Genomic DNA, 21,689 nt, shown 5'->3' with positions numbered 1-21,689 from the left:
CATCGTATTTCAGTCGAGTTAATATCGCTGATGTATTGCAGCTCACCGTCCAGCATAGCAATTACGACCAGACTTGTCCCATTTATTGCGTAGTTCACAATATCGCCTGAGATACTCAATTAGTGATCACCCTCGTACTAGGATCAAACGCTCTGACTCACACCTATTGAGTCAATATTTTGAGCCACATTCAATGTTCAGAATCTCACTCACCCCTACATATGAGTGTATTCATTGGATGGGAATGAGATGGTTGCGGAATACTCACTGCATCTGTTAGCGAAACAAATGGCATATTTGCTGTGTACCGCCGGTCAGAAGAATCGAACACAGTGCATGTGAGACATACACAAAGCAGTGACACTAATTGTCAGAGATGGGCTATTAGTACAGCACTAACTTGTTGGCCTCAAGAACATACACAGAATATGGTATTCCAATATGGCGTATCTAGAACACTTTGGGGTCAGCACAACTTGCTAACCACGTTATAGTATAACATGAGGTACGAACAACCAGGTGCAGCACAGTCATGAGAGACCAGCGTTGCGTCTGTTGCGAATTCATTGTATTCTCCTGTTTTCTTCTGATGTGGAACTCTATCACTCACCCAGATCAGTTCAATCTATGACACCATTCTTAGCAAGTTGGCTGCTCCGGCGATAACGTCGACCTACCTCTTGTCCGAGAGTTAGTACTAGAAATATCATAAGAATATCAGCGGTTTTCGAACACTACCCTGCTCACCCCAATCGTATACCACTATGGCGGCGGCGGCGACTGCGAAACCGCAGGTCAATGTTAGATCGAAACATCTTGATGCTACGAACCTGTCCAATAGCTTCTGAATAAATCCGAAGTCAGTATTGGCCACAAACGGGGATCATTTGAGACTATGGTCATATTCGAAGGATGGGTGTGAGCGAGTGGGGGATGTTGATGTATGATGATCTAGCGTTCGTGGTAGATATACCACCGTCCAGTGCTTTATCGGCATGACGGTGATGGATATTTGTTCCAGCATCAATACCCTTGATCGGTTGAAGTAGTAAAAAGTGGAAGCCCTCGATTGAATCAAAGTATATTCTGATATGGCACTCTCTTGGCCTTGCTTGCCGAGCCTGAGGTGTAACAGCTTCACCGATGACTCTTAACAAGGTCCCATTCTGTGACATGGCACCAGAGAAATCAAACACATAGTAGGCCGAGGCGGAGCAAATATGACTAACCTTACTATCCGTTGCCTTGTACGCCTCGATCATTGTGCTATGGTATCAAAAACGACAAACTAACCATAGAAGGAATCCGATACAGGCACACTATATCAAATGCATTATGGACTTGATGCGATGGTAATCACTAGTATATCTCACTGCCAGATACATCCTGGCTCACGATCCGTGATTGATACTGGAAAAGTCAGATGAAATAGAAAAGGTTGAAAGGCAGCAAACAGATGAATCACCTATTCCTAAAACAGAGTACCTCAAAGCACACAGCTCCACACATAATCTAAGTGCGCCACATTCCTCCTCCAGAGCGCTTTCTGCTTACGGATTACAGTGACCCATCCCAAGTTTGTCAAGTTGTGTGATAATTTTCTGGTATGTATGACAAAGCAGGGTATGTTCTGGTCCACGACTGCTACGGCATCTACGGGGGGAAATTGCCAAACTCCCAGCTATAACATTCCTGCAAGTTCCATGTCAGCCGAGCACCATAGGGAACAAAATTATGACCACTCACCACACAATCTTCTTCAGCTGTAGCGGGTGGAACCTCCCGACCAACATCTTCGCTGGGCTGCCAGGGTTTCCCCAGTATTTCTTCTATAACATTGATGATCCCATGTTTGCGTATGTCTACAGACCAAGAAAGGTTCGATACAGTGTCGTAGACAATAGTTTTGCCTTGATGACACCTAGGCTGCCTCAGATGCGTGGACAGCACAAATGTCAGAAGACATACCTAGTTTCCATTGCGAACCCGCCTAAGGCGCAAGAAGACAAAATTCCATTGCAGGTTCCCATCGCAATGGGATCTGCAGTGTGATATACATGCGTGACATGATGGGTTGATGGCTAAGACTGATTCATTACTAATAGGATGATATGCGCATTGGAACTACACACCGGCGATGGCAGATGCAACCGCCTTGCAGCCAGTCGCTCCCCCGGTGACTCAAAGGCAACAACAGGGGTACCAAACGTGACTCCAAGAAGGGAAGCCACCGTACCACCTTCTCTCCCAGGTGAGCGAACACATCGCTAGCCTCAGCAAAAGATACTCACCTAGCGAGTGCCCTATGATCCAGATATCCGACGTCGGGTACATATATGTTAAGTTATTATACAAGTTCTGATTTAAATGAGCAAGGGAACCGCACGTCAATGATAGGCCTACCGTTCCAATGGGGTAAAATAAACTATCTTCTACCAGAGCCTCCTCTAGGCAATCTTGGTCGCATTTCCACCCTCCACGATAGCACCCACACACGGTTGTCCAACTCCAATCAATTCTGGCACAACAACAACTAAACAGTAGGTTATCGTTCAATTTATCCTTCTTGTCAGTCGGACCTGCGCCTCCCCATATGGCCGCGGAAGTGCCTTTGATGGATAGAATGACAGTGGAATTGTCGGGCGTCGCAAACACATAACCTCGGAACCCATCATCATCTGGTTCCCATCCAAATGGATAACGCTTTGGAAGGCTCCTCAGCGATAATGTGCCTGCAGAATTTAAGGAAACGTACGAACAGTAGACCATTTCTCGCCAAGTTCGTACCACTGGCTATCGTCGGGGGTTATATAGGCATTGTTTGTCATTTTTGCGAGTTCCAACAGTGTTTCGCGTTTCTCGACATTTGGTCCCAATATTTCGGTTTCGTGCCAGGGCAAATTCGCACTTTGTGCGTGCCGCATGGAACGTATCCTCGCATCGTTGTAGGCACTAAAACTTGATGGACGATATGAAGTCACATATTGTGCATCTAACGAGTAGGTTGATTCATTGCCGTAGACAAGGCTCACTGGCACGGTCGATGGCACGTCGGAGAACACCACACGTGCATCGTGAGAGACAGCATGTTCGTGTCGCAGTTCAAATCGCAGGGACTTCTGAAAATGAGAACTTTGCGGCCGCTGGCCATGGTCAAGGAAAAAATCAAGGATGGCGAGGAGGGCCGTCAAGGCTGTTGGGAGCATCGGACATCACAGTGAGCCATAAACGTTGCAGAAAAGCCTCAGTCTTGCTGACTCATCAAGAGATTCCTCGCGGGCCAACTACTTAACTTCATTGTAACGAAATCTAGATTGTTTCTTAAGAGACTATGACTATGAGTAAGAATACACAAGTGAAGATGCAAAGAGGACATCGAAAATGAATTGGGAACTCTAAATCTGATCCAAGATGTATTAGACATGAATACTGTCGCCACCCACAGGGCACATTACATTAGACGCCACATTATAATACCAAGGCAAGACCAAACAGACGTCGTGCTTAACGCTTAAGCAGGTACACTGGCAATGTTTAATGACTCCATCGCAAGGCCAAGAGGATCGGTGGCAGCGTGTGCCGCTTGAGCGACGGCATTTTCAAGGTTTGCTGATGAACCAAAGAGGACTTCTGGGCTGGTGCACGTCGCGACTGCGCGACGCATGTGCGTCGTTAAGAAGGACAGGCCCACCTGGTAGGCGGCTGTGATCATCGATTAGCTGGCAAACATGGGGATGGAACGAAACGCACAGTTCATCCAACCAAAGCCCTCACGAGGAACCATCTTAAAATCTAAACCTTGGTTGCCGTACTCAGCATCCACCAAGTGTGAAAGCTTCACTGCGTCAAACTGGCGAACATTCACATTAGTAGCATACAAAAGTCACCGCTAGTATCACATACCTTCTCGGGTACAACTCCATTAAAGTCAACAAACGCTGTGGTCATCCTACAGTAATCGAGTCAATCTCAGTACAAATTAGACGAAGCAAGGTCACGCACATGTAAAGGAACCTGTACGACAATCGCTGAGCATCTTCCAGGTAACCGTAGCGCTCTAGCCCGACCCAAGTCATGATTTGGTGAGGAGGCCATGCATAACTAGAAATTATTAGATTTACTGCATACGCAACAAAGGAGACATCAACGCACGGGTAATCCCACTGTCGGTTAGGCCTGTCCAAGGAAATCTTACCCCTAGACTCGTCAGTCCCAGAAACAAGACCCCCGAGTACTTCAAACTTCTTCAACGACTGCGAACTACGCAAAGTTAGATATGTTTAGAAGGAAGACAACTGGACTTACACAAGTTTCCAGCACTGCTCCTCGCTCGCGCAACCAGCCCAGAGCGCCCAGAACGCAGTAACACTTTCATACAAACTCTGCTTCTCTAGGACTGTATCGTAGTCGAAGTACAGCTTCTTGTTTTCATTCCAGAGGTACTTGTCAATAATCTCTCTCCTGTGATCGGCTCTCTCAAACCACTCATCGCTATTTTGCGACCGACTGGTCGAGCATTCGCGGTAGGGGTTGCGGTATGCCTCAACAGATGGTGGGAAGGGTGCCAAGTCGAATTCCTCCTCGAGCTCGAGCTCATCATCAAACACCTCCCGGATGGCCGTACCGATGTCGACTTCATACTTGTACAGCAACGCCTGCAGATCGATCGTCCCAAGGTTCGCACACCGCTTCTCAAACCTATACGTCGTATCATGACCCGACTCGCGCACAGCTCTGTCATGCAAGAAGTACTCGTCCAGCTCAGGCTCCTTGAGAACTCCATTATTGTACTTCTCGCTAAACTCGAGTACCGAGATGCCATGCTTCTCAGCATAAGGCTCAAGGATATGCGTGAAGTGCGTCGCCTCAGTTTCAGGAGGAATTCCAAGACCGTCGGGGCGGTACCTGGACAACCCCGTCTTGGGATCAATGCGGGGCTCCGCAACCCAGATGGTATGGTACTCTTTGATGGCGGCTTGGATTGCGCGTTTCAGCCATTGCCGATTAGACTCCACGTCTGAGCGATCTAGCTGATTGTAGATTTGCAGCGCCATGTCCGTCAAGAACGGAGGCTGCGTCCTACACAAATAGTAGCTCCGGCTTCCGTTCAAAATCTTGCCGTAATGCTTGATTTCAAATATAAAGTGGTCAACCATGCCTTTCGCCATGGTCACTTGACCATCCACAAGGAGGCCCAGGGAAATGAAGTAGGAATCCCAGTTGTAGAGCTGTCATTGAATGATGTTAGTTAGTGATAACAATGGAGTGGATCGAGCAAGGCACCTCATTAAAGCGAGCGCCAGGAACGATGAAAGGAATTCCTTTAAGGGTCCGACCACCCTTGCCGTCATCAACCTCATTCATAGCGAGCGCTAAAATACCTGGCTTCGAGTTCAAGCTTTTGACAAATATGGCATCATCAGGCTTTGGAGGTAGGACCTGTACATCAAGGTTCATGTGTGGTTTCTCGCGTGCCACTTTTCTGTAGTATTCAGCCATTGCAGGTTCGCCGTGAGGGACGTAGATTCGAGGTTGGACTCGGCCCGTACGGTTCTTAGGGTCGGCAGTGATGATCTCGAGACCATCGCCATCAATGCGGCGAGTCAGTGAGTGCCAGAATGAGTTTTTGATCATGCGAGAGAGACGATCGACTGGGTTCTCTGAGAGACGAGACTCATCGAGGACGATACGTTTGCGTCCATGATCCCGGGCCAGGGCAAGTTCCTGCAACAAGTTGGACAACATGTAGGTTCCCTGGAACGTAGTTATACTGAGAGTGGTACAATATCATGAACATGGACACTGACTCGGACATCAAAAGTCTTGAAGCCATTGCTCGTGGCCGTACCGAGGGCCATCATCTTCGGGCCCGCATCAGTGATACTAATTTGGAAATCACCATCTGTGTCCTCCTGCTCAAGGACAACACGAATGGTCTCTTCGACATCGATGAGGAAGCGACGGGGACCGGTGACGCTCTTCTCGTCATGCGACATGCGCCGAGCCCTCATGTGCGTATCCTCCTCGAAGAGCGGAGTACGCTTGGGGTTATACCCATGAATATGTGACTGTAGACGTGGCATGAGAAATTGGCAAGATGCTTGCCGAACAGGGCAAGATCTCTTACATGACTGTAGGTTCTCGAACGAGTGAATGCCTCGCCGCCGCCATAGTATGTAGCAGCATCTACGTGGACTGGTCCATGGCCATCATCGACGAAGGTGACACCGGCTGGGTGATTGAGAGTGGGAGCCATGGTGATGGTTTGAAAGAAAGGAGTGAACCGAGCAGAAAAGAAGTGAAGAACGGCGAACTTGTTGTACTAGTTGTGGGGTACCTAAACTTGAAGCGAAAGACAGAGTTGTGGCAGAGGGGGTTTAGCCGAATTTATGGCTTGGATTGAATTACACAAGAATTACACCACGTTGCCGAAAATAATCGTGGAAATTATTGTCCAGACGTCGGACGACCACAGGGCAATCCTTGTGAGAGGTCGATAACAGTCTACGACGAGCAATTGCAAGTCACTACCGGGCTCTCTTCAACCTACCTATAACGCTTATCAATGGTCAGTCAGCTTTTGTCGCCTCGAACCTGACAATCTCGACAGCAGAGGACTACTTCGGCTTTCCACAGCCCCCTTTATACTTGGCATGCGAGTCAGGGACTTATCTTTACCTACTCTCTCACCTTCATCCCGGCTGAGCGGGTGAGCCGGATCCTAGATAAGCCTTACAGATCTGTCTTCCTATGGTCTCCCTTTCTCTTTCACGTGGTATTCGCAGAGGTTTTCACGCCAAAAAGTGGCTCACAAAATAGAGGTCCACCACGAATAGACCGTTCTTAACTGGTAGTATCATATATCAGTGTTGTTTCCTAATTTCCCGCAATGCGACATAGTCCATTCATTCCGAGTCACCTCAGTTCACGAACCGACATCGTGCGTCGTCGGGGGCGACCTTTCAGTATTTAATTGCTCCTGCCTCCTGAGATTCGAATTGTTACCATCACACTAACACCCACGAATGAGGGAACCGGTTGGCTGAAGACCGCCTTTCTCAGATTTTCAACATGTCCCCGGAGCATTTACAATATCGGACACTTGTGAGCATTCCATTTCCTTATGATAGGATACTTGAACTTGTGGTCATGGGCTTTGGCACACTAGTCTCAAGACTCACTAGTACTCAAGACTCAGGTAACGGAAGCGCGCACTTTGGTGTCAAGCCCCCGCCTGCATATGTGGTGCCTGCGTGACTCTCGAGAATGTTCATCCCATGCAACTTCACTATTCCCGCACATTCTCGCCAGAAACGGAAGAAACTATTGTGCATCGCAATATTAATAGGAAGGTGCCTGAGCCTGCAGCGCCCCTGTTCTGTCATAGCTTATGAGGTAAGACATCATACTATGTGTCCTAACATGGACGTTGTCAGAGCACTTCTTGTATGTCCCTGACCTTTTCACTTCGAAGATTGTGCCTTATTGGCACGCCTGGGGCAATTTTTGTCCTCAACCTGCCCTGCAATCATCGAACAACCAGCCTATCGTAAGTCTCGCATGAGGCACGAAAATATTTTACCAATTCCGCAGTAACTGGCAGTGTTGAGCAGAAAATGGTCTAGGTTTCCCTGCTTTGCGGAAGTAATAGGTCTTGGCACACACTGAGGCTGTGTAAGATTTCGGGACGAGTCTATTTGCGGGCTCTACTAGTATGTCGTTGCTACGTTCCAGCTGACGACCTGACAGAACATTCGCAGGCTACCAATCAAGATTTCGACAACTTGTCCCACCCAACCTCGCTGTGTGAAGGATGTGGTGTGTTAACAATGGTCTAGCATTTAACGGATTGCAAACATGCCCGCTCCGGTCCTGATATGGCGCTGTTTGATCATTCTGCGGACACAGCATTGCATTTCAGATGCAGACTGCTGTCCAGTTTGCTTAAGCGAGACTAACCAGCACTTTACATCTCGAGACCGATGCGCGGCTGGGCTATATAACGCATATCTGCAATAGATCCAGTCAGTCATCCACTATCATGGTCCCATTGTTTGACCAAGCTGATATTAGTATTGGCATCACACTGCAGCATACCGACGTGAGTGATGATCAGAATCAGTAGCATGACATTCAACAAACTGACTGTTTACGTGCACTATATAGTATGCTTTCAGTGCGTGCTACCAACAGTTGTTATGCAACAGCGTTTGTGCTGACCTTTCATCTCAGTCGCTATAGCATGTCTTTGGGTAGGTACCAACTCAGTTGGCGACCTGTCAAGTCGACCAAGGAGGTTGATTATTTCGCTATTAGGTTTACGACTTTGCTCTCACCCTCGATCAAGATGTAAGTTTTTATCCAGCCAACATCATCACAGCACATAGAGCCTGACAAGTGACATACAAAGGCCGCGTTCATACTGGATGCTCCATGGCGAATGCCCAAACTAACGTATCTTATCTGCCGGTACTTACCATTTGCATTGGTCGTTACCGGTATGTTTCGTATGTCCAAAAATGTGCCATTTAAAGCGAGTGGAATCTCACCTGTTTTCAGGAATTTTCCAGCCTGGACTTTCCCTTAAGGTACATTGTTGTCCTTGCATGTCACTCTTAAAGTTCAATTCAAAAATCTCAGTCCTGCACAACTTTGTTTGCATTTAACTCATGTGAGTTGATCCCCTTGTGAAACGAATACTTCCGGAACTGTATCAGATGTCAGAGGAATCGTACTGGTTTGTGCAGAATGTCAGTATCCTTTTCTATTCATTATTTCTGTGGCTGACCCTGATTGCAACATTTTCCAGCACTCTTTATGCAGAGGGTTTGGGCGGTAACGGATCGCAGATGGTTGGTAACGTGTTGTAATGTTGTGGTAAGCCAGTCTTTTGCAAGTGAAATGTTTTGTCAATAGCCGAATGTACAGTTCTTGCTGGTCCCACTGGTGGTGACACTTACATTATCCGACTCTTCTTCCACAGGCGAGTCACCTCCTGCTCGCTGATTTTGTAGCTCACAACGATGTTGTATAGTCATGCAGTCACCTATTCCAAAAGTCGCAAGTTGCTACGACAGCAAGCAGAGTCGCATTATCATCGTAGCCTACGTTTTACTCGTCATCATAGAAATAGGTGGGTTTCACGGTATTTTGATGTTGTTGCGTTAAATATTTCATAGAAATCCTTAGTTTCATGTTATACCATTCGTGGAAGCTTTATAGAGAACATGGAAACGATATGCCTCTTGTGCGGGTCCTGGTCAGACATAACATATTTTACTTTGCTTGTGGGCTTGGTGAGCGGAACATCATTCTTCACAAATTGACATTAACATTTGTGGCGGAACAGTATTTTCCACCGCGACCGTGGTCGCCGTGGTCGCTCTTCCCGTGCGTATTTATTAACATTATGAATCCGACGTCCAACTTAAGATCTAATGATTCTGATCGCAGGCATCGTACGCAGACGCGGCATCAGAGTAAGGGGTTGTTTCTCGGACTGAACATATTGACTGACTGTCTCGTAGTTTACAGTTCGTGATACACGGAATACTGGTGACACGCATGCACCGTGAGCTGTACAACACAGCCCACTACACTGAAGGGACTTCTACCGGGACTATACCCCTTCCTCTTGTTTTTGCACCAGCTTCGTCGGAGGTGTGACTTGGTTATAAAGGTCCTTCTTCTCTTTACCCTAGAAAATACTAGACCAATGCATTTAGATAGAGAATTTGTATCTTCTCGGTTGGTAAGAATAGACGCGGCACGAGATCCCCTTCCCTGTTACCCATGAGCACAGATGAACGAGTCGAAGAACGCAGCTTCACGAATGCAACCTCGATTGAGTGAAAATAAAATGGAAATCAAAAGCAAAATGGAGATGCAGGCATACAATCAGCGTTGTATGTCATTTTGAATGGCAACCTTGAATACAAGCAAAGCTAGTACCAGCCACTGAGCAGCGCACATAGTCATACCACTGAGCCGAACTGCTAGGTAGCTGTCAAGTGCGAGTGTGTGCTTTCCATTATTTGTGTCAGACCGATAAACAAGGTGACTGCCGGCGCAGCTCGGCTCTCTCTCAAGTGAAGGATATGGTGTGTTACCTTGCGAAGCAAGGTCATGTTCATATGTGCTAACGTAAGCAATAGTCTTGCCAAATCACGTGATTTCAGGACACTCATTCAACGCCCACTGCCCAGCAACCTAAATTCTACCATCTGGCAACATATTCCAGCAGTGGACTGGAACTCGTCAACGAAAGTAGCGAGCTCCCAGCCAAACTCGTCATAGTATATCGTGTATCCGCCTATAGTCTGAAATGTGGACCTGCAGGAAATCATATTGCCAATGGCATGAGCCCTCTAGAAAAAACCAAATATCAGTTCCATATCTCTCGACCCGCCCATCCTGATCTTGCAATGGACTACCAAGCAATCACCACCCTGGAGACCAAGTCGCCACCACAGAATGATATATGAGTATGATTGTCGATGACGTTACAGGGAGAATGGTACGTTCTGTAAGGAACATATTCACCTTAAGGGTACGTGCATACGTTTATCAACATACATGACAACTTAAAACAGAAAGGATAACGCCGTACCTGACTCCCCTCATGGACCAGCTGTCGAAGAAGCTTCGCAGATGGACTACGAAACGGCAAACTGGCCCATCCCGGACGAATTTGCACTGCACGTCGATAGCATCAAATTCAATCTCCAAGCAACACCCCTCCCTGTCTTCTATGAAGGCAACCTTATTCAACCCATCCACACCAATACTGTTCTCAATGGTTGCATCGTGGAGATTGAGTTCACCGTGCGTCGTTGGAAAATCCAAGATCATGATACTTTCCAAGCAACCGCAGAAAACGTAACCACTCTGAGGCTCGGTGCGGTCCACCACAATACTAACTACAAACCCCGCACGTCAACGACGACAACGATGGGCCGGAAGATAAACAAAATTCCCGAGAGACTGACGCGAGTGGTTCGAAAGCCTAAAAAGAGGTGCAGTGCCTTCTACTGCACTCATAATTGTACTTGTATCTCGAAGCGTGTCGTATTTCCTATTTTTCTAGCGTGTTTTTTTAGGACTGCAGCAGTATTCGACAGCCTTGTATTCCGGAATAAAATTGGGGATGAGAAAATTTGGCTGAAGCACGAGAGTCGCTGAGCCTGGAGAAAGGTAAATAGTCGGCAACGGCCCCCTTGGTAGTTAATAATGGTTCCGCATTCGACGGATGCCCGAGGCCTCCGCTGACTGCGATCTCTCAACAGCAAATATTGCGTTTCAAATCCAGACTGCAGTTCAGATTACTTACTAACTAACACCTCGCATCCCATCGAGGTTGCTGCATACAGTGTGTTGCATATGAAAAGTCCGGTAAAGGCCGAGTTTTTCAAAAACTTGTACTGCAGTTTCATATGCAACACACTGTAAATATAGAGCCTTTCACCCAAGTAGTACCGAGCTTGGAGCAATGGATTATATTAGATCACTGAGACCGGCGCGTGGATTCTTAGACTGGGCCATATAGTAATGCATAACTACAATAGACCCGGTCAGTCGTCCACTATCATGGTCCCGTTGTTTGACCAAGCTGATATTAGTATCGGCATTATACTGCAGGACACCGACGTGAGTGATGATCAGAATCAGTAGCATGACATTCAACGAACTAACTGTTTACGTGCACTATATAGTATGCTTCCAGTGCGTGCTACCAACAGTTATTATGCAGCCGCGTTCGTGCTGAACTTCCGTCTTAGTCTCTATAGCATGTCTTTGGGTAGGTATCAACTCAGGTGGCAACCTGTCAAGTCAACCATGGAAATTGATTATTTTGCTATTAGGTTTACGACTTTGCTCTCACCCTCGATAAAGATGTATGTTTTCACCCAGCCAACGTCATGACAGTGCCCAGAGCCTGACAAGTGACATACAAAGGTCGCGTTCATATTGGACGCTCCATGGCGAATACCCACATTGACCTATCTTACCTGCCGGTACTTACCATTTGCATTGGTCGTTACCGATATGATTCGTATGTTCAAAAACATGCCACTTGAAGCGAGTGGAATCTTATTTGTTTTCAGGAATTTTACAGCCTGGACTTTCCCTTAAGGTACATTGATGTCTTTTCATGTCGCTCTTAAAGTTCAATTCAAAAATCTCAGTCCTGCACAGCCTTGTTTGCATTTAACTCATGTGAGTTGATCCCCTTGTGAAACGAATACTTCTGGAACTGACACCCCTATCAGATGTTGGAGGAATCATACTGTTCTGTGCAGAATGTTAGTATTCTTTGCTATCCATTATTTCGGTGGCTGACCCTGGTTCCAACATCCTGCAGCACTCTTCATGCGGAGGGTTTGGGCAGTAATGGGACGCGGATTGCTAACAATGTGTTGCAACCTTGTGGTATGTCAGTCTTTTGCAAGTGAAATGTTTTGTCAATTGCCCAACGTATAGCTCTTCCTGGTCCCAGTGATGGTGACTCTTACATTATCCAACTCTTCCTCCACAAGTGAGTCTCTTCCTGCTCGCTGATTTGGTGGTTCACAGCGATGGGGTATAGTCATACAGTCACCTATTCCAAAAGTCACAAGTTGCTACGGCAGCAAGCAGGGTCGCATTGTCATCTTAGCCTACGTTTTGCTCGTCGTCGCAGAAATAGGTAGGTTTCACGGTATTTTTACATTGTCGCGTTGAATATTTCATAGAAACCCTTAGTTTAATGTTATACCACTCGTGGAAGCTTTATAGTAGACAACATGGAAACGATATACCTCTTGTGCGGGTCCTGGTCAGACATAACATATTTTACTTTGCCTGTGGGCTTGGTGAGTGAAACACCATTCTTCACAAATTGACACTAACATTCGTGGCGGACCAGTATTTTCCACCACAGTCGTGGTCGTCGTGGTCACTCTTCCCGTGCGTGTTCATAACAATATGAATCCAACATCTAATTCATGATCTGATCGCAGGCATCGTACGGAGATGTGTCATCAACGTAAGGGCCATTTCTTGGACTGACCATATTGACCGACTCTCTCGTAGTTTACAGTTCGTGATGCACGGAATACTGGCGACATGCATGCACCGCGAACTGTACAACACAGCTAATCACATTGAAGAGACTTCCACCGGGAATGTGTCCCTACCTCTCGTTTTTGCACCAGCTTCGTCGGAGATGCAACCTAGGTCCTCCTCTTTATCCTAGAAAATACTAGACCAATGATTTTTAGATGGAGAATTCGTATCTGGTTGGTGAGAGTAGATACTGCGCGTGATCCCCTTTCCTATAACCCATAAACCCACTGAGTTGTTTGCATTGAACAAAAAACCTCCCAATTCGCAAGTAGTCTATCAGAACGTACAATCCATAGAGGACAATTCGGGAAGAACGCAGCTTCATGAATGCAACCTCAATTGAATGAAAATAAAAAGGAAGTAAAAAGGAAGTCAAGCGAAATGGAGATGAAGTAGTATATAATTGGCATTGCATGTCATTTTGAATGGTAACCTTGAATACAAACACAATTGGTACCAGCCATCTATTGCTGCAGCCACCAATCCCTAACGGTTAACGCGCTGCAGTTCTGTAAAGCCGAATGCTCTCCCTTCTACAACCTCCTTCCCATCCACATCCCAGTCTGCTTGGCAACCTCTGTATTGATGCGCGGAAGTTTGGTCGTAGGCATGTGAGCGTGGCGGCATCAGGCTTGCCGTCTTAAGGTGGATATGATACTAGTGAAGGTTAGCGCGAAATATACCCACAGCATTTGGTATGCGACCAAGGCCGGCCTCCAGACTTAGTAGCCATTGTAGAGAGTTTAAAGTAGCTCAAATCACGCTGTTATACACTGAATTGATGCTGTATACTCTATAGTATAAGTACACCCTGATGTAAGATTTCGGGATGAGTCCATTTGCCGGCTCTACTAGTGTCGTTGCTACGTTCCAGCTGACGATCTGACAGAACATTTGCAGGCGACCAATTAAGATTTTCCCACTAGCCACCTCGCTGTGTGAAGGATGTTGATAATGGCTTGGCATTTGACGGATTGTAAATACGCCCGGACTCCGACCCTGATAAGGCGCTGTCTGATCTTCTGTAGACAAAAGACTGCGTTTTCAAAAGACTGCAGTTCAGATTGCTTAAAGGAGACTAACTAGCACCTTGCGTCCCATCAAAGTTGCTGCATACAGTGTGTTACATATGAAAAGTCTTGGTAAAGGCAGCGGGGCCGAGTTTTTCAAAAACTCGTACTGCAGTTTCATATGCAACACACTGTAAATATAGAACCTTTCACCGCATTCCACCTAAGCAGTGCTGAGCTTGGAGTAACGGATCATATTGTATCACCGAGACCAGCACGTGGCGTCTTAGACTGGGCCATATAATACATCACTGCAATAGACCCGGTCAGTCGTCCGTTATCATGGTTCCGTTGTTTGACCAAGCTGATATCAATATCAGCATCACACTGCAGTTCGACAACGTGAGTGATGTTCAGAATCAGTAGCATGACATTCAACAAACTGACTATTTACTTGCACTATATAGTATGCTTTCTGTGCGTGCTACCAACGATTATTGTGCAGCAGTGTTTGTGCTGAACTTTCATCTTAGTCGCTATAGCATGTCTTTGGGTAGGTACCAACTCAGTTGGCGACCTGTTAAGTCGACCAAGGAAATTGATTATTTCGCCATTAGGTTTATGACTTCGCTCTCACCCTCGATAAAGATGTAGGTTTTCGTCCAGCCAACGTCATGACAGCGCCCAGAGCCTGACATGTGACATACAAAGGTCGCGTTCGTACTGGACGCTCCATGGCGAATACCCAAACTAACCTATCTTACTTGCCGATACTTACCATTTGCGTTGATCATTGCCCATATGATTCGTATGTCCAAAAATATGCCACATAACCCGAGTGGAATCTCACCTGTTTTCAGGAATTTCAGAGCCTGGACTTTCCCTTAAGGTTTATCGTTATCCTTGTATGTTCCTCTTAAAGCTCAATGAATTTCAGTCCTGCACAACTTTGTTTGCGTTCAGCGTATGTGAGTTTGATCCCCTTGTGAAAGGAATACTTCCGGAACTGACGCCCCTATCAGATGTTGGAGGAATTGTAATGGTTTGTGCAGAAGGTTAGTATACTTTTTTATTCGTTATTTGTGTGGCTGACCCTGATTGCAACATTCCCCAGCACTTTTTATGCAGAGGGTTTGTGCGGTAATGGGTCGCAGATGGCTGATAACGTGTTGCAACGTTTTGGTAAGTCAGTCTTTTATATGTGAGATGTTTTGTCAATAGTCGAATGTATAGCTCTTCCTGGTCCCAGTGGCGGTGACATTTACACTAACCCACTCTTCTGCCATAAGTGAGTCTCCTCCTACTTGTTGATTTGGTAGTTCACAGTTATGTGATATAGTCACGCAGTCACCTATTCCAAAATTTGCAAGTTGCTATGACAGCAAGCAGAGTCGCATTGTCATTGTAGCCTACGTTTTGCTTGTCATCACAGAAATAGGTGGGTTTCACGGTATCTTTATGTTGTCCCGTTAAATATTTCATAGAAATCCTCAGTTTCATGTTATACCATTCATGGAAGCTTTATAGAGAACACGGAAACGATATGCCTCTTGTACGGGTCCTGGTCAGACACAACATGTTTTACTTTGCCTGTGGGCTTTGTGAGTCGAAACATCATTCTCCACAAATTGACACTGACATCTGTGGTGGATCAGTATTTTCCACCACGGTCGTGATCGTCGTGGTTACTCTTCCCGTGCGTGTTCATAACATTACGAATCCAACGTCTAACTCAAGATCTGATCGCAGGCATCGTACGGAGATGTGGCATCAGTGTAAGGGCTGTTTCTTGGACTGGACATATTGACTGACTGTCTCGTAGTTTCCAGATCGTAATACACGGAATACTAGCGACACGCATGCACCGCGAGCTGTACAACACAGCTCATCACACTGAAGAGACTTCCACCAGGAATATGTCCCTTCCTCTTGTTTTTGCACCAGCTTCGTCGGGATTATAGAGGTCCTTCTCATTTTTACCCTAGAGAATATTAGACCAATAATTTTTAGACGTGATCCCCTTTCCTACAACCCATAAACCCACTGAGTTGTTTGCATTGAACACAAAACCTCCCAATTGCAAGTAGTCCATCAGAAACGTATGATCCATGGAGGGAAATTCGGGCAAATTCAAAGAACGCAGCTTCATGAATGCAACCTCAATTGAATGAAAATAAAAAGGAAGTCAAGCGAAATGGAGATGAGGTAGCATATAATTGGCGTTGCATGTCATTTTGAATGGTAGCCTTGAATACAAACAAAGCCAGTGCCAGCCCTCGAGCAGCGCATATAGTCACACCAGTACTGGGTCGAACTGCTGGGTAGCTGTTAAGTGTGAGTGCGTACTTTCCATTATTTGTGTTTCTCCCTTCTGCTTTCGTCTGGATTCACTATCGCACCACTGGGGCGGTGTTGAGAGACTTGGTTAGCAAAAATTGAGCGCTGGAAGGAGGTGAAGAAGGGAAGGGATCAATTACCTAGGATGGCGCACCATATGGAGCTCGGATCCCTAGAGGCACCGTAGATAAGTTATTGAAATATGTCAATTGAGTTATAGGTATCGTTACACATGAATATACACTGATACAGAACGAGACACGATGAAAAAAATCCTCCTGACCTTGCTGCAGCCGTCACCCATCCGCCGCTCCTCTGCGTCCGACCCAATACATTCTTCTTCGCCTGCTCCAGTGGCATTAGTACATGTGACATGTCCCCGTCAGTGCCGGAGGAGACTGTACATAATGGTGATTGAGGGCAGTGTAACCAGGATTGGACGCCATATTGTTTTAAACCCATAGAAACATTGTCATACTGGCCAGATGACAGGCAAGAGAGAGATGTTCAAACGACGCTCTTACCAGAGTCCTCGTAACATGGTGATGTGCTGGAGTAGTTGCTCGACACAAAAAATAATGCCATTCATGCGGTCATATAGGATAGATAGTGGGATTTGAGGGCCGGGAAGCACCAACTGCATGGTTGGATGCGACGGGATACATTCTGGAAGCTGTGGAGACAAGAGTCGAATGCATGAATGCACTGAGGCAAACAGCCTCATGTCTTGGGCATCTATGGAAACGAGGCATGTTGACGCAGTGAAGCACATGATACACGCACCTCTGCAGCTTAGAGCAAGACACTTAGAAATCCCTCCAAAGTCCACCTCGACGGCACGCAACGGCATCAACCCGCAGTAAAATGTCGAAGCTCATTCCAATCACTACACCCCTGCGAGAGTTCAAAGGCCATGAAGAATGCGTAAGGGCAGTCGCAGTTTTCCCCGATAAATGACGGATGATCAATCATCGCTAGCCCGAACATGTCTGTGGGACTTGAAGATAGGTATCGTGTTGAAGAAGATGGAGGGTCTCCCTGGCCTAGGATAAGTACTGCTAAGGTAGAGGGGAAAATTTTTGGACCAAAAAGTGAAAAAGTCGAAGGTACGGAAAGGAGGTTTTCCTGCTCCGCGGAAGTAGTAGGTACATATTGAAGATGTCAGGACGAGTCCATTTGCGGGCTAGTATGTCGTTGCTACATTCCAGCTGACAATCTGACAGAAGTCGGGATTTCGATAACTTGTCCCACGCCACCTCGCTGTGCGAAGGATGTCGGATTGCAAACAGGCCCGGGCCTCCTCTAAGGCTCTGTCAAAAACTCGTCAAAAACTCAAATATATCGGGGGTGAGTTAAAAACTCGTCAAAAACTCAACTCCTTGGGTAGTTTTTCACGGGGCCCTAGCTCCTCCGCAAACTCCGACCCTGATAAGGCGCTGTCTGAGCCTTCTGTAGACACAGCATTGCATTCTAGTTACATTGTGCTGCATGTGAACAATCCCGGTCAAGGCAGCGAGGTCGAGTGTTTCAAAAACTCGAGCTGCAGTTTCATATGCAACACACTGTAAATATAGAACCTTTCACTCAAGCAGTACAGATCATATCAGACATGCACGGCTTCTTAGACTGGACCATATATTGCATAACTGCAATAGACCTGGTCAGTTATCCGCCATCATGATGGTCCTGTTGTTTGACCAAGCTGACATCAATATCGGCGTCACATTGCAGCACGCCAACGTGAGTGATGATCCGATCCAGAATCGGTAGTATGGCATTCAACAAACTGACTGTTCACGTGCTCTATATAGTATGCTTTCAGTGCGTGCTACCAACAATTGTTATGCAGCAGCGTTTTTGCTGAACTTCCGTCTTAGTCGCTATAGCATGTCTTTGGGTAGGTATCAACTTAGGTGGCAACCTGTCAAGTCGACCAAGGAAGTTGATTATTTCGCTATTAGGTTTACGACTTTGCTCTCACCCTCGATAAAGATGTAGGTTTTCATCCAGCCAACATCATGATAGCGCCCAGAGCCTGACATGTGACATACAAAGGTCGCATTCATACTGGACGCTCCATGGCGAATACCCAAACTAACGTATCTTACCTGCCGGTACTTGCCGTTTGCATTGGTCGTTACCGACATGCTTCGTATGTTCAAAAATATGCCACTTAAAGCGAGTGGAATCTCACCTGTTTGCAGAAATTTCACAGTTTGGACTTTCCCTCAAGGTATATTGTTGTCCTTGCATGTTGCTCTTAATGCTCAATAAATCTCAGTCCTGCACAACTTTGTTTGAGTTCAGCGTATGTGAGTTTGATCCACTTGTGAAAGGAATACTTCCGGAACTGACGCTCCTATCAGATGTCGGAGGAATCGTACTGGTTTGTGCAGAATGTTAGTATCCTTTGCTATTCATTATTTCTGTGGCTGACCCTGGTTCCAACATCCTGCAGCACTCTTTATGGGGAGGGTTTTGGCGGTAATGGGTCGCAGATGGCTGATAACGTGTTGCAACGTTGTGGTAAGTCAGTCTTTTGTATGTAAGATGTTTTCTCAATAGCCGAATGTACAGCTCTTCCTGGTCCCAGTGGTGGTGACGCTTATATTATTCAACTCTTCTTCCACAAGTGCAAGTGAGTCTCCTCCTGCTCGCTGATTTGGTGGTTCACAGCGATGTGATATAGTCACGCAGTCACCTATTCCAATAGTCGCAGGTTGCTACAGCAGCAAGCAGCGTCGCATTGTCATTGTAGCCTACATTGTGCTCGTCATCGTAGAAATAGGTGGGTTTCATGGTATTTTTATGTTGTCACGTTAAATATTTCATAGAAATCCTCAGTTTCATGTTATATCACTTGTGGAGGCTTTACAGAGAACATGAAACCGATTTGCCTCTTGTACGGGTCCTGGTCAGACATAACATGTTTTACTTTGCCTGTGGGCTTTGTGAGTTGAAACATCATTCTTTACAAATTGACACTAACATTTGTGGTGGATCAGTATTTTCCACCATGACCGTGGTCGTTGTGGTTACTCTTCCTGTGCGTGTTCATAATGATATGAATCCAACATCCAACTCAATATCTAATCGCAGGCATCGTACTCAGATGCAGTATTAGTGTAAGGGGCTGTTTCTTGGACTGGACATATTGATTGACTGTCTCGTAGTTTACAGTTTGCGATACACGGAATACTAGCGACACGCATGCACCGCGAACTGTACGACACAGCTCATCACACTGAAGAGACTTCCACGGGGAATGTGTCCCTTCCTCTTGTTTTCGCACCAGCTTCGTCAGAGATGCATCATGCAACCTGATTGTAGAGGTCTTTCGTCTCCTCATCCTGGAGAATACTAGACCAATGATTTTTAGATAAAGAATTCATATCTTCTCGATTGGTAAGGGTAGATACCACGCGTGATCCCCTTTCCTGCAACACCTGAGTCCACTGAGTTTGCATTGAACTGGTAAGGGTAGATACCATGCGTGATCCCCTTTCCTGCAACACCTGAGTCCACTGAGTTTGCATTGAACAAAAAACCTCCTGCTTTGCAAGTAGTCTATTTAAATAATTATTTAATTAGTGGTGTTCGAAGTAAGATTTGTAAGGCTGTGAAAATGTTGTTAATTCTTTCAGACTCTATGGAATGTTCAGCAGACCCAATTGGAGTCTGAAGTCCAACTTTGATGTTAAGTGTACAAGATGCCTGCAGAACATCCACAACTATGGTGTTCACAATGAGTCAAAGCACACACCAAGACTACATACAATTCACTGATGTCAACTGAGAGACCTCCAAATGGTAGTAGAGGGAGGGGGTCTGTAAATTGCAGTATGAGAGGATGAGAGAGGGCTGATCTACCTAATACCCTCCAACCCACCCCTACCTCTACTGCTATCCATGATGACGCCCCTACTTCCAGGGTCATGAATAGATGGGACTCTGGGCATACTACTACCCTTGTCTAATTCCTTGACACCCACCCTGCCTACTGCCATGTATTATTCAATGAATCAATACCCAGCCAAGAGAACCAACCTCCCTGTACCACCACCATCTGTACCACCACATACTAAGTATACTCACCTACATGGAATCACACGCCAAAGAAGCGGAATCAGCCAAACGACACGGTCCTCGATCAACCAATGACCCGGTTGAACATTTACCTACTTTGTTTGCATCCCTCCCGACTCCTGTACCAGTTGCCTAAGGCAGCCGAGTATGCGTTAAGTATATGAACATAGACGTAGCACCACACAACGATAGCTCATACACAGTCATCTCAACAAAAGGCAGCGCGTCTAAAACGGCTGGCAGGAACGGCGGACTGATGGAGGCACGCCTCACATTAGGGCATTCGCGAGCCCAAGATGCACCCGAGACACCGGGGGTCTCTAGTATAGATTGTAATGTCCTACATAGAGTATCACTCTGCAAAGGACAGAAATTGGATATAAAAAAATAAAAAATAAAAAAGATGAGAAAGACTTAATGATGCCCTGACTGATCCTGGACCATGCTCAAGCTAGCATCAGTATGTAATATTAATAAAGGTTGATTCTGAATCAGACATTTGAATCTGTTTAGCGCATTAGTCATTGCAAGGTGTTGCACATGCATGTCCGACATTGCCATTCTTTCGTTTATTATCCAGTCAGCCCTTTCTATCATTGACTGCCGTGCTCAGGAGTTTCATCCAACAACATGCCAGATTCATCGACAGAACTAACTTGCGACTACTGCGATAGAACATTCAAACCGTTGTGACAATCATATTGGTGCTAGGCATGTATACCTGCATAAGCCTTCAATAGGTGGACCAAAGTTATCCCTCATATCATTCACTACTCCCCTATCAGCAGTCTTCACTTGTCCCAGCCATAACCCTTGTCTGACGCTATTCTGCACTTTCCCGCACTATGCGCGCACATTCCCACAGCGCTATTCATGCTCCCGCGACTTATCCGATGCTATTCCCGCGCTTATAGCGCTATCAGAACTACCAGCAATGTGTCTATAGGAGCATTAGTGCATGTCCGCTCTATCTAGCGCTTGTTCCCACACTTAGCGCTTATCCAGCGCGCTGTTCTCGCGCTCTAGGAAACCACCCAAAACATCGGAATCCATCCATTGTCCATCCTACCTCATTGGTATGTAATTTGCCTTGCCTCGAGTTTGTAACAAGTGCTACAGTCTTATTACATGTATTTCCTATCCCTTCCGAGT

At 46.2% G+C, this 21,689-nt stretch overlaps 7 protein-coding genes across 7 annotated transcripts; 5 read left to right on the top strand and 2 right to left on the bottom strand.

Annotated features, from left to right (window-relative positions):
* Positions 1-1,453: 1,453 nt before the first annotated feature.
* DFJ58DRAFT_803897 (alpha/beta-hydrolase) lies at positions 1,454-3,254 on the bottom strand. Its single transcript, XM_041390991.1, has 7 exons — positions 2,760-3,254; positions 2,404-2,703; positions 2,292-2,358; positions 2,133-2,239; positions 1,969-2,081; positions 1,747-1,921; positions 1,454-1,692 (listed from the first exon to the last, which is right to left on the bottom strand). The coding sequence occupies exons 1-7, from the start codon at positions 3,204-3,206 to the stop codon at positions 1,654-1,656; spliced, it is 1,248 nt and encodes a 415-aa protein (XP_041240460.1). The 5' UTR covers positions 3,207-3,254; the 3' UTR covers positions 1,454-1,653.
* A 257-nt stretch (positions 3,255-3,511) lies between these two features.
* On the bottom strand, positions 3,512-6,256 carry DFJ58DRAFT_731462 (glycoside hydrolase family 37 protein; the record flags this gene model as incomplete). The annotated part of the gene is made up of 9 exons (XM_041386039.1): positions 3,512-3,702; positions 3,751-3,850; positions 3,904-3,949; positions 4,003-4,101; positions 4,153-4,260; positions 4,306-5,228; positions 5,284-5,754; positions 5,808-6,068; positions 6,128-6,256. 9 exons carry the CDS (start codon positions 6,254-6,256, stop codon positions 3,512-3,514), a joined length of 2,328 nt encoding a protein of 775 aa, XP_041240459.1.
* A 1,521-nt stretch (positions 6,257-7,777) lies between these two features.
* DFJ58DRAFT_34728 (uncharacterized protein) lies at positions 7,778-9,773 on the top strand. The gene is made up of 15 exons (XM_041379973.1): positions 7,778-8,101; positions 8,167-8,176; positions 8,233-8,252; positions 8,317-8,349; positions 8,411-8,507; positions 8,560-8,588; positions 8,641-8,671; positions 8,718-8,750; positions 8,810-8,877; positions 8,929-8,983; positions 9,035-9,133; positions 9,180-9,296; positions 9,350-9,390; positions 9,454-9,479; positions 9,528-9,773. Exons 1-15 carry the CDS (start codon positions 8,042-8,044, stop codon positions 9,664-9,666), a joined length of 858 nt encoding a protein of 285 aa, XP_041240458.1. The 5' UTR covers positions 7,778-8,041; the 3' UTR covers positions 9,667-9,773.
* Positions 9,774-10,182: 409 nt separating this feature from the next.
* DFJ58DRAFT_34720 (uncharacterized protein) lies at positions 10,183-11,255 on the top strand. The gene is made up of 2 exons (XM_041379971.1): positions 10,183-10,549; positions 10,597-11,255. Exons 1-2 carry the CDS (start codon positions 10,481-10,483, stop codon positions 11,179-11,181), a joined length of 654 nt encoding a protein of 217 aa, XP_041240457.1. The 5' UTR covers positions 10,183-10,480; the 3' UTR covers positions 11,182-11,255.
* A 331-nt stretch (positions 11,256-11,586) lies between these two features.
* Positions 11,587-13,234, top strand: DFJ58DRAFT_844213 (uncharacterized protein; the record flags this gene model as incomplete). Its single annotated transcript, XM_041393057.1, has 14 exons — positions 11,587-11,646; positions 11,712-11,721; positions 11,778-11,797; positions 11,862-11,894; positions 12,105-12,133; positions 12,167-12,216; positions 12,270-12,302; positions 12,362-12,429; positions 12,481-12,535; positions 12,587-12,685; positions 12,732-12,851; positions 12,905-12,945; positions 12,999-13,024; positions 13,072-13,234. 14 exons carry the CDS (start codon positions 11,587-11,589, stop codon positions 13,232-13,234), a joined length of 807 nt encoding a protein of 268 aa, XP_041240456.1.
* A 1,110-nt stretch (positions 13,235-14,344) lies between these two features.
* DFJ58DRAFT_34688 (uncharacterized protein) lies at positions 14,345-16,177 on the top strand. The gene is made up of 14 exons (XM_041379969.1): positions 14,345-14,516; positions 14,582-14,591; positions 14,648-14,667; positions 14,732-14,764; positions 14,826-14,922; positions 14,975-15,082; positions 15,137-15,169; positions 15,229-15,296; positions 15,348-15,402; positions 15,454-15,552; positions 15,599-15,715; positions 15,770-15,810; positions 15,864-15,889; positions 15,937-16,177. The coding sequence occupies exons 1-14, from the start codon at positions 14,457-14,459 to the stop codon at positions 16,073-16,075; spliced, it is 906 nt and encodes a 301-aa protein (XP_041240455.1). The 5' UTR covers positions 14,345-14,456; the 3' UTR covers positions 16,076-16,177.
* Positions 16,178-17,703: 1,526 nt separating this feature from the next.
* DFJ58DRAFT_34668 (uncharacterized protein) lies at positions 17,704-19,869 on the top strand. The gene is made up of 16 exons (XM_041379967.1): positions 17,704-18,111; positions 18,183-18,191; positions 18,263-18,272; positions 18,329-18,348; positions 18,413-18,445; positions 18,507-18,603; positions 18,656-18,684; positions 18,733-18,763; positions 18,818-18,850; positions 18,910-18,977; positions 19,029-19,089; positions 19,141-19,239; positions 19,286-19,402; positions 19,457-19,497; positions 19,551-19,576; positions 19,625-19,869. Exons 1-16 carry the CDS (start codon positions 18,004-18,006, stop codon positions 19,773-19,775), a joined length of 933 nt encoding a protein of 310 aa, XP_041240454.1. The 5' UTR covers positions 17,704-18,003; the 3' UTR covers positions 19,776-19,869.
* The last annotated feature ends 1,820 nt before the right edge of the window (positions 19,870-21,689 follow it).

Source organism: Suillus subalutaceus, assembly GCF_016647625.1.
Source record: "Suillus subalutaceus strain FC151 chromosome Unknown DFJ58scaffold_106, whole genome shotgun sequence".
Classification (NCBI taxonomy): Eukaryota; Fungi; Basidiomycota; class Agaricomycetes; order Boletales; family Suillaceae; genus Suillus; species Suillus subalutaceus.
Note: the sequence above shows the minus strand (reverse complement) of the source record. Positions and strands in the feature narration are given on the sequence as shown.